The following is a 10,939-nucleotide window of genomic DNA, read 5'->3' on the forward strand; positions in this document are numbered from 1 at the left end:
CAGGAGGGTACACTCCTTCCACACTGATGAGTACCTACCTTCTTCTTTATCGTCATTGCGCTGCGCAAGTGAATGGCAAGCTGACGGATATAGATGAAAGCATGCTGGTAAGAGGTATGCGTGTCCAGGGCATACATCTCTGTCAGTGTACGCTGCATGAAGTTGATCATGGGCAGGACATTGGGAGAGGTGAATCTGGAATTCTTCACAAATGCAATGTACATTTGCTGTGCAGGAAAGAGGACAAGACATAACCACATAAAACAGAATAAAACCACTCTTTCACTAACCTTCCCCACCCAGCTATGTCCAAACCAGGAGTAAAGTGTTCCTTTTATAAGTCACTTCAAAGGAATATGCAAAAATAATAATCCAGCCTGCTCCTTCTTCAGTGGAGATGGGAAAGAATCTGTTTAGCACAGCGCCTGGAGATGCCCCTGCCATTGCTTCTCTGCGAGAAGAGAGAACTGTGGGACGGCTTTAAGCCATACATGCGTATGGTTGGTCACAGTTCTCTAACAGTGGTACCTAAGCAAACTACACTTGGGAACTTCAGCTATTAGCTGAAAGATCAGAGCAGCTCAGTAGCACTGAGCGGTGTGTCAGCACTTGAGGAAAGCCCTCAAGAATTTGGAAGATGAGTATTCATCCAGTAGACAGATGAGTACCAGAGGCCTCCCCTGCTAAGACCCTGTGTGCCTCCAGCAGGAAGGGCAGTAGTAGGAAGCAGGATATCACTATGACCTAACATAGAATTTCTTCCCTGTTTAATTTTCTGGAGGTAGCCAGCATCATCTCCAGCACCTGCCCTACCTAATAGACTGTAGCTCATGCTCTAAGATCTTTGCATATAACGTGAGAAAGAAAAGCTGCAGAGTACAGCAAGGACCAGCCTTACCTTGAGCAAGGGACTTAGGTACACCTCTTTCTTGTAGCGGCAGATTTTGTTCAGCACAAGGAAGGCCAGTACTCTCACTGTTTCCTCACCTGTGCTCCACAAATTAATCACTTGCTGGAACAGACAATAAAAAGATACAGATAAGTGAAGGCACAAAGAGCCCCTTCCTGGTTACAGACAGGCTTGAGCTTCCCTCCTTCACATCAAAAAAAGCAAGTGAGGAGGAAGATGACACAAAGATGGCAGGCTGTATTGTCACAGAATCAGTCACAACAGCGCTGGCAGCCATTCTATCCTCATACTCCACCTGTGAGACCACACAAAAGGCAAGGTTGATGTTTCCACGATCAATAGAGGAATCTGTCCAAAACTAGCATCTCTGAAAAATACGTGCACTTTTATTCATGTGCCTAAATACACATTTGAGCTTCTGAGCACAGGCACCATGTAGCTTGTGCATGTGACTCAATCTCCTAGGCTTTGCAAAGCTTCCTCACCATCCCCTAGACAGCAACACCACACTAGATTACACATTTGGCCAATACATCTTCCAGCCCAACAAAAAAAGTAATTTTTATGTCTTACAGTCAATTCTGCAGAATACAACTACACTGCAATTACACTACAGTTCTTGCCATGAACACCAAATTCTAGTTTCTCAAAGAATACTATTAAGATGCATTGTCTCTGGAGAGGGGACACCAGGGTTTGATTTCTGAATTTATCAATGTTTTTTCCCTCTGAGCAAATAGGTTACAATTCCTGAGATACATCTCCTCATGGTAGTTCTGACTTAATTCCAGTTCCCTGGACATTCACTGTATTAATTCAAACAATAGAGCAGCAGCAGGGTTTGGAGCCAGAGACAGGACCTGTGTAAGGCAGCACTTCTGCTGAGACATATCCTTAGTCACTCTGGTACAGACACAACGACAAGCACCCAGTGCATCATAAAAATACCTACACCAGCTGGAGAGGGGTAGGTTAGTCTGTGCAGAGGTCTGGGCTAACAGACAACCCACCATTGCCATGTAAACTCATTAATCTGAGTTTTACCCATCTCTGCATTGCATAAAGCAATCATATATTGGTCTCTTCCCTCAGCTTCTTGAGAAGCAAATGAATAGATTTTGTTCTTCCCAGGCCTGCCGGCATTTGCCTGTTCAGAGTATAGATTCACTCGGACGTTACTGGCCCTGTCAGGAAGGATCTGGTACAGCAGGCCCACAATCATGGCTGATGCCTCCAAAAACTAGTTACCTTATCTCCACTAATGAACTCTAGAGGAAATAAGAAAGGTTGCAGCTGCAGGGCTGAAAAAGCCTACTCAAAAATCCCAACTGTAGCAGTGAGCAGACTGCTACACCTTCAGATATGAGGTGTAACAGCCTCCCATCACTGTATACCAGTCATTGTTATCATCAAAGGGCTCCCAGCCACATTTAAATGTTATCTTGCAGCTTTTCATTTAAATGTCACCCTGTCGCCCTCTTCCACGCCTCCTTTGTTGTTCGTAAGTGCTCAGCAGTTGTGACTAAGTTTCTGCAAAAATATTCCACCCCCAGCTCTTGAGAGTGAAATACTCTATCACAGACATACACACAGACTCAACACACTGGAGGCAGCAATTACTCCATCTGCGATGAGGAAGCAGACAGCTTCCCCAGAACACCTCCATGTCATTTTGCATGGGGATGAGTAGTAGCTGTATGCAGAGCCACATGCCCACTTGTCTCAGCGTGACAGCACTTCATGGCACCTAGAGGGCCTGTAAGAGAAGCAGGAGTCCTTTCCAGGACCAAAAGAAAAGCAAGGAAGCACAAGAGACTGACTGTCATGGGATCCAGCCCAAATACCATGAGAGGCTCATCTGAAAGGATAAAGAAAGTACCTCAGATCCAAATGACATACCACAGCACATCACCTTACCTTGAGAAGTGCACGGCACTGCTTTGGAAAGGACAAATAATAAGGCACTATGGAACTGACATGCTGAAGGACTGCTACACCAACTGAGGCTTCTGTTAAACAAGACAGGAGCTACAGAGGGAAAACAAAACACAATCCCATTTAGTGTGTAGTCCTCATCACCTCTTCCTTTACCATTAAGCATCTGTATTTTGCTGTTTCCAAGTATTTCTGTGTTACCAAAGGACTGGGAGAGCAGCCTCCCCTAGAAAGAAGCTCGAACAAACCCCCAAAAGCTAAATAACTCCCCTGAAAGTACATCATCCTGGAAAATGTGAGCTCAGGCTACTGGACTTGGATGGCTAATGGCACCTGAGCTCATCACATAAAACCTCATTTGTGTATACTGCAAAAGCTAAGTCTATATACAGTTTAAGACATCTTACAGACAGCATGACACCAATGCCTCTGTCGTCTCACTACAAATGGTCAAAGCACAATGAAGACACCCTCAGTCTACACAAGGCTTGGAAACAGACCACCTGAGCTATCTGATGACTTACTGGATTTCACTAGGATCTCTTTAATGGGAAGCTGGAATTCTATTGGGTATCGAGAGGTTAACTAGCTCAAGGAAAAGGTTAGACAAACTATTTAAGAAACATTATCTTGGTATTTCCAGGTTGTTCAGCTCAGTTCACCTGAAGCCAAACCCAGAGACGTTTGCAGTTTCTAATTTGAAGACAACAGTAAGCTCACAGTCACTTCAATTTGAGAGAGGTTCTGCCTGATGCAGTGCCCCCTCTTGTCTGCGATCCCAGTTGCTGGAAGCAAAGGCATTTTTTCTACTTTCAACTTTCCTCCCCATTCTCCTCCTTGCACTGCAAAGACTCTGGACTGAGCACGTCGCCTTTGCAAAGTCCCTCACACACCAAAAGGAAAGGAGAACATATTGTCCAGAAACTACTATGCCAGAAAAACACTGTAGTGAAGCCTGGGACTGAGGGCACTCAGTACAGGACGAGGGATTACTTCAATGGGACTGCATTGCCAGCTTTTCCTTTTCTACTGCAATCTTTAGTTCTGCTGCTGGCGAGAGGCACCACCACTTGAGGAAAAAAAAGCTCTACTGATCAAAATGCTCTTTCTGCTAAGTCATCCTGCCAGCTTACAGCTAAGAGACATCAGCACTTTCTTTTTCTTCCTTATATCCCCTTCCCTCAGCTTCTGAAGAATGACTATTTCAGTGTTGTTCTTTTGCTTTTAATATTCCAAATTTGGGGATGCATGATGAAGCAATCTCAAAAAAATTAACTGGGGGAGGGAATTTCCTTCAGAAATAATCCATGAATTGCCTCTGAAACACCAGACATCAGCAATTTCAGATAGATGGGATATCCTAGAGGGACGGAACATAATCATACTTGGACATATCATATGTGAGGAGCAGAGGTTGTCAACATAACATCTTCTTAGTATTTACTACAAGAAGTGGCAAGATCATAGTGCCAAAAATTGAATTAAAGATGCTGAATGCAGGAGTACAACACTGCAAACTACTTTAGAACCCACTAAATATTAATTTGTCAGACAAATTAAGACAGAAAGAACTGCTAGAATGTGAACCCAGCCCTTTGTTACAGGGTACCTTTTTGACCCAGCCATCCTTCGGACGTCCAAATTGTTAGTTAGACCAAATACTTCCAAAACAAGACAGGGAACTGGGCGGACACACAAATCTGATGCCCAAAGCTTTGAGACTCAGGGAGATTGCTTCTGCTCACTGCAGTCTCAGCCTGTAAGTCTTATTTACTCCCCACTACAGAAGGCGGCATAGAAACCAATACCCAAGGTTCCCAGTATTGTGATGACCAGAAAGTCACCCTCAAACTGGAGTAACTGTCTTTTCAAAAGGAAAAGCACCTGAAAAGAAGATAATTAACCTTTGTTAATTATCTTCTTGATTGTCTGGCTCTCCTTTTAGCAGTGTCATTTACAGGTGCAAAAGCCCATCTGCCTCATTCCAAAAGACCCTGAACAAAAGCCCAGCAATGCACAGACTGACCCCAGTAACACAAACATGCTGAAATTTCTTACTTGTATAGTACAGCTGAGGTACGCTTTTATGTCCAGTCGCAGCTTGCTCCAAAGCGGGCTGGTGGAAGGGAGGACCATTCTGGAAATGAGCAAGAGTTGGGTTTAGCTTTGAAAAAACCCCACCAAATAAATTAGATTTCAGCAGCACAAAGAACAGTGAGTTCAATTCCTTGATATTGCCAGTGAGTAAAGACAACTGCTTGCAAAGCAAGAAGTTTTTGTCATGGGTGAAAAGAAGTACTTCTACTCTGCAAAAACTGCCTGAAGAACAGTATTAGAAAATGCAATTCAAAGAGCTTCCCAGCAGAGTACCCAGGTCTTTGGAAGTGTGATACAGGGAGCTGTGACAGCCAAAAAGCCTGGTGGAGACCTGAATCCCTCACACTGATGTTACCTTCTAGTCAGGCATTCTGCAGCCACTGCCTGAGAACAGAGCCGGCTGGCTTGTAGCAAGAAAGTCTGTTTTGGGGATCAAACTACTGGCGAGACATTTGCTCAGTCTATTCTAAACTTTTGACACTGTACTCGAAGTAGTGCCCCCAGGCCATCCCAAAATTCAGACACGGTCTGTACAAGTCAAGCCTGGGGAGGAAAGAGGCTGATATTTACACAAGGAACTGGAATTTACTTCTCAGACTAGGCACCACTGTCAACAAGGAATCTAGAGTTTAGCTCACCCCTCCCTCCATCTGTGGCAGGGAAATTAAAAATAACTGCCACAAAAATCACCCTGGAACTGAAAGCGCTTCTGAAAGGCATTAAATTCTCACTCTACCCAACAACGGGAACAACAGAAGAGCTCAGGCTATGAAGCAAGTAATAAAACTGTGTCCAGCTGAAACTCCAGAGAGGACTGAGGTAAAAAGCTTCTGTGAATGTCTAGTAGCAAACAGGCACAGAGGCTAAATAAGGCTGCTCCAGCTTGCAAGACATATTGGGGACTTCACAGCTTGTTTTACAAAACTGGGCTCATAGTCCCCAGCTATGCTATTGGTTCATCCAGCAAGAGTTCAGACTGGTACTTACTGAGTTTCCAGGACCTTTTCCAGTTGCTCCTGGGTAAGCCATGCTGATACCTATTCAATTATGGGCCCAGCCTGACTCTGAAACTGTTTGAGCACCAACCCACACAACAGCCAGAGAATTCCCAGCTCCCAGGCAACAACTGAGATTTCAAAATTTGTCATTCCTCCTCTCTAGTCAAATCAAATTGCATCGGCAAATGCAATACAGAGGTACTGGACCAACGCTGCCATTCTGGAACAAAATGAATTGTACCATTCTTTGCCTAGTTGCATGCTTGTTTCCATTCCATCTATGCTCTAACAGTGAATAGCTCAAATTCAGATGATCCAGCCCTCAAGACCACCAGACTCTAGGGCATAATACAGCTGCTAAAGCCCTGGATTAACTAAAATCACATTACTTGCAATACTCTGTCTACATATAGGCCGAAGGCTTGGTCCCTTTCTCTGAAAACCAACTCACAATGCCTTAACAGTGCTCCTGAGTGCAAGCATATGCAATTCCAGATCTCCTTCTGTTGAAGCCACATGTCCTCTGCAAATGGCTGGAGTCTAATATTACAGAGGACGTACTTCTGGGAAAGAAAGGAAGAACTTGGCTAAGACGACTGTGAATATAATCAGGCAACTTTGCTAGTGTTTGGGAAGAGCTGCCATCTTTGTCCAGCTTCACAGACCGGTTGCAGTTCTGAAAAACCCCAACCAGCTTTCTCTCACCTGCAGTTCTCAAATCTCCTCAGACTTACTTTAGTTTGTTCTTTGGGGTTTTCAGAAGAAGCAGTTCCTGCAGGCAGCGGAAGAGGTCCCGGACACAGAAGGACACAAGGGCATTGAACACTGGTTAAAAAAAAAAGTCAGTAAAGTATTTGTAAATGATTTTCCATATATTCTCAGCTAATCTGAAAAAAGCTCCCCAGGGAACTGAAGCCAGTAATTCCCATAGCAGAACTATTACGTTTCCGCAAGCTTCCGGAAAACATCAGTTTGTCTTACCCTAGTAATTTTATCTAAACAGCAAGATTACAACTGACAGCTTTCTGGCACAGGGGCCATCTCTTTGCTCTCTGAGTAAACAGCACCAAGCACAAAAGCAGCCTGACCCATGACTAGGAGTCTATACTACCATCAATCAATCTCCCTCAAACAATAATCAGAACTAAAGGCACTTTTTAATAAAAATAAAGTCACAGAAACGGACATGTGAATTCTATGTAATGTCTTACATTAAAGAATGAGATTTTACCAAAAGCAATGAAAGAGATATAAAAAGCCCTATGCCGGGCAAGAAAGGATTAAGGAGAACATGTAGGTTTAAGTAGTCCCACCCCACAGTGCCAGTTCCAGATGGCACAAAATAACAAGCTGATAAAACACAGTGAGAAAGTACCTGCTAATTTAGTGGTAAAAGTAGGCAGGCTGTAGGTCACATCCTCTGAGACACTAACAAGGATGTTTCCCCACTCAGCTGTGCTGTTGTGAGTCTAAAACAGGACTGTCTGCAAAACCTGGAGCTTATGCAAAAGGGGGCTAGGCTGGAGAGAGAGGTTGCATCTCATTTGGTCTACAGGCATGATAATCCTGTAGAGAAGGAGATCTAGACATGCAGTATTTCAAGAGGTCCTGGCTAGGGGAACATGAACTTGATAGTGCAACTCAACTCTGAACTGTTGTGAGGTTATAGAACACTATTTGGTAAGAAGACTTAAAACAGTCTTGTAGGATTAGTTTTAAGAGGGATCAGCAAGAAGCCACAGCAAAAGTTGTCCAAAAAAACGTGCACTACAAGCATATAAACAGTACCCAGCTTCAATTCACTCTAAGAAGTCTGGTGAATGAAACGTGGTACTTTCCTCAGCGGTCTGCAAGCCCAGCTGCTCCAAGCATACACAGAGAGGTACACTTACACACTGGGACACCAGAAGAGACACCACTACACAGACTCACCACCAGGAAGAAGCTAAGCTACTTAAGTGAAATGAAGCCTATGAAAGGGTAAGTTAACTCCTGCCAGTACTTATCCCCACTCTCTTCCAATAGCTACATCTTCCCTCTCAAAAGACTTCCTTTCTCTCACAGAAGTAGTATGGGGACCAACTCACCTGCAGCATCAGTGACTTGAAACTTGCTGGGATCAGCCCCACCATTATCTCCTTTGGTGGTTGCTACAGATGCTTTAAAGGCTTGAGTGATTTCATGGAAAAGTTTTGGTGTTAGCCTTCTCTGTGGAAAGAAGAAAAAGGATTGCTGAGGAGAAAAAGCAAGCAATATTCTGAAACTCTGGAGCACTTTATTAGGACAGGAGTATGGGAATTCATTTTAAGTTTAATTGCAAAAATAGCTCCATCCTACAACACGAAGGAAAAATGTCAAGACAGTCTTAACAAACACTAGTGGCCTTCACTTGCTCTAAAATGGGCTTCAAGGGCTTTTAATTGGTTGGAGGCTGAGAAGCAATGAATCAGTTGCAAGCAACTATCCAGTTTGACCTTTCCCTCCCCCTCTTAGTCAGAAGAGCAAGCCATTTCATGACTACTCAAAATGTGACTAAAAAAAGTTCTTGGAGCTGCCAAAGGCACAATGCTTAGCAAGAGGATGAAAAAATCAGAATTTAACTATTCCGACCTCTTCCGAGCCACACAAGTTTCTCTAGCTTCTCCCTCAGATGGAGTGCAAGTACTCTAACCTTGCAGCCCAAGAAAAAACTGCAAAGACAAATTGTGCTGAAGTAACAAGAGATCTAGGAGTATGACCTTGTATGTAGGACATACATCTTCTCTGTAGATTTTTGTGAAAGACGAACAAATCGGAAGTTGGTGTTTTAGAGGCAGCAACATATGTGGAAGAATGTTTAAAGGAGAACACTCAAGTGCCTTGTATTCCAACTCCCTGCTCACCTCTGCAGCCTTTTTCCATTCTTCAACCATTTTCAAGCTCACGGGGATGAAACAAACTCTCTTCCGTTTGACTGTTTCACGTTCTTCTTCTTCATCTTCATCACTTGCTTCCTAAAGAAGGCGGTACCAAGACTGAGAAAAGGCTTATACAATTCTTTTCTGGCCCCATCTCTTTGGCTGAGTAGCTACTGAAGAGGAAGGCAGGCAGGCAGGCATGAGTTTTATTAATGCCATTATCAGCACTTTGTGTAAAGCAGTAATGAAATTATAGGTATTACAAATTCAGAAAAAGCTACTTAAGCCCTGCAGCTTTGCTATATAAATAAAATGTGCAATAACATAAAACATCAAGGAGAAGGGGTATCACTTGAGGCAAAACAAACTCCCATTGGGAAAGGAGACACAAAACCAAAGTCACAGAGAAAATACACTCTAAGGCTCTGCCTTCACAATCTTTAACAAACTCCTCATGCTCAGTTCAAATCCACAGCTGACTTCTGGATTGCAAGCCTGCACACCTGCAGATGATCTTTGGGGAAGTTCCTCCCCAGCCATCTGTGCCACAATAAGCCCAAATATGCTTAGGCCTTGCAATGAAACTCAAATACTTAACATGTAAGTAAGTGAAATCATTGATTTCAGCACTCCAAAATAGGGCCTAGTACCTCCAGTGTATCAGGTGGTATGTGCAACCCCTCCTCCTCCTCGTCAGAACTGTCTGAAGCATCAAAATTCAGCAGTGTGCGATCGTTTTCCTCCAGAAACTTATAAAATTCAGGATCTTTGTCCTTCAGCCGGGAGAGCTGATCTTTATGTTCAGATGCCTTTCCCTTCTTCCTGGTAGATAAGAATTAACATGCATTTATTCATTGCTCAAACTTCTGCTGATGCTGTAAGAAAAGCAAGCAACTTCTGGTCACTAAAGCACACCTGGGGCTAATTTGAATGGTGATGGCTTTATCCGGGCTGTGGCCACAGTTCTGTATCCCATTTAACACCTGCTCTAGAGGACTTACAAAAGGTTATTTTCATTCAGCACTAAGAAATCCTGATAGCAAACTATCAAGATTGTATTGGGATACTGACCAGAGGTCATGAAAACATCTTGCAACCCCCCAAAAAAACCTGTTTCTTAATTTCTCAGAATTACTCTCGCAAGCTTTTTATAAAGAATACTGAAAGCTGTACCGGCAGAGAAATCTGACAATGAAAGCTCGGTTAAATCTTATCTGGTACTAAAGAATTGTTTTGGCTTCTAATAATGATTAGCAGCAGCTAAGAACTACTACATCATTTTCTATCTGCAGATACTCCAATGTCTTTCAGTAAGACCAAATACACACAAACTGAGGAAAAACAAAGTAAGCTTTGCCTGACTCCAGTATACCCTGTAAAAGATTAAAAGCATACACAAGTTTTTCCCCACTGCAGTTACTGAATTGACACAGGTACGACCGAAAACCTGACGGCCCTGTGCCCCATAACCGCACTGCGGTCTCGAAAGCAGCCCGTTTAGGCACCTCTGACCCAGCTTGTCCCAGAACTAGCTCATCCTCTGACAGATGCTACGACGAAGTCCCGCGGTTACTTATAAAAGCAGGCAAGAGTAAAAGAACCCAACCAAGCAAGCAACCGGTGGAGGCCAGCTTAGACGTGCCGAGCCTAGCCCAAAGCGGCAGCACCGACGGCATGCTGCCGGAGGGACCGCCCGGCCGAGCGCGACCAGCGGCGCGCCCTTACCTCGCAGCCGGCCGGGCCTGAGGCGGCTGCCTCGCCTTCCCATCCTGCTGCGCCTTCCCGCTCCGCCGCCGCTGCGCCGCAGCCCCCTTGGCGGGCCTGGCGGCCTCCTCCTCCCCCGAGCCGCCGTCAGGCTCCGACTCGGAGCCGGCAGCGAGGAACTCGTCCAGGCTCAGCTCCGCCAGGCTCCTGCGGGCGGCGAGGAGAGGGGAGGGGGGAAGATCAGGGGGAAGATCAGCGGGAAGCCGGGCCGGCAGCGCCGGGCCTGCCCGCTCACGGCGGCCTTGCTTGCGGTCGGCAGCGCGGGGCTGACAAGCCGCACCTGGGCCGCCCGGCGCTGCCGCTGCCCCAGCCCGGCGGTGCCCGTGCCCGTGCCCGTG

General features: G+C 45.0%; 1 protein-coding gene across 2 annotated transcripts in view; it reads right to left on the bottom strand.

The window, feature by feature from the left end:
• NOC2L (NOC2 like nucleolar associated transcriptional repressor) overlaps positions 1-10,939 on the bottom strand; it is a 60,075-nt gene that overhangs the window by 48,908 nt on the left and 228 nt on the right. The window contains exons 2-10 of one of the 2 annotated variants that reach the window (XM_072883847.1): positions 10,563-10,748; positions 9,488-9,659; positions 8,823-8,933; positions 8,028-8,148; positions 6,675-6,765; positions 4,904-4,982; positions 2,828-2,938; positions 899-1,012; positions 39-227 (exon numbers count right to left, since the gene is read on the bottom strand). In XM_072883847.1, the coding sequence (XP_072739948.1) occupies positions 39-227; positions 899-1,012; positions 2,828-2,938; positions 4,904-4,982; positions 6,675-6,765; positions 8,028-8,148; positions 8,823-8,933; positions 9,488-9,659; positions 10,563-10,748 (1,174 nt within the window). The remainder of the gene's footprint in view (positions 1-38; positions 228-898; positions 1,013-2,827; positions 2,939-4,903; positions 4,983-6,674; positions 6,766-8,027; positions 8,149-8,822; positions 8,934-9,487; positions 9,660-10,562; positions 10,749-10,939) is intronic. The other variant, XM_072883848.1, reaches the window with a different exon arrangement.

Source organism: Ciconia boyciana, chromosome 19, assembly GCF_034638445.1.
Source record: "Ciconia boyciana chromosome 19, ASM3463844v1, whole genome shotgun sequence".
In the NCBI taxonomy this organism is placed as follows: Eukaryota; Metazoa; Chordata; class Aves; order Ciconiiformes; family Ciconiidae; genus Ciconia; species Ciconia boyciana.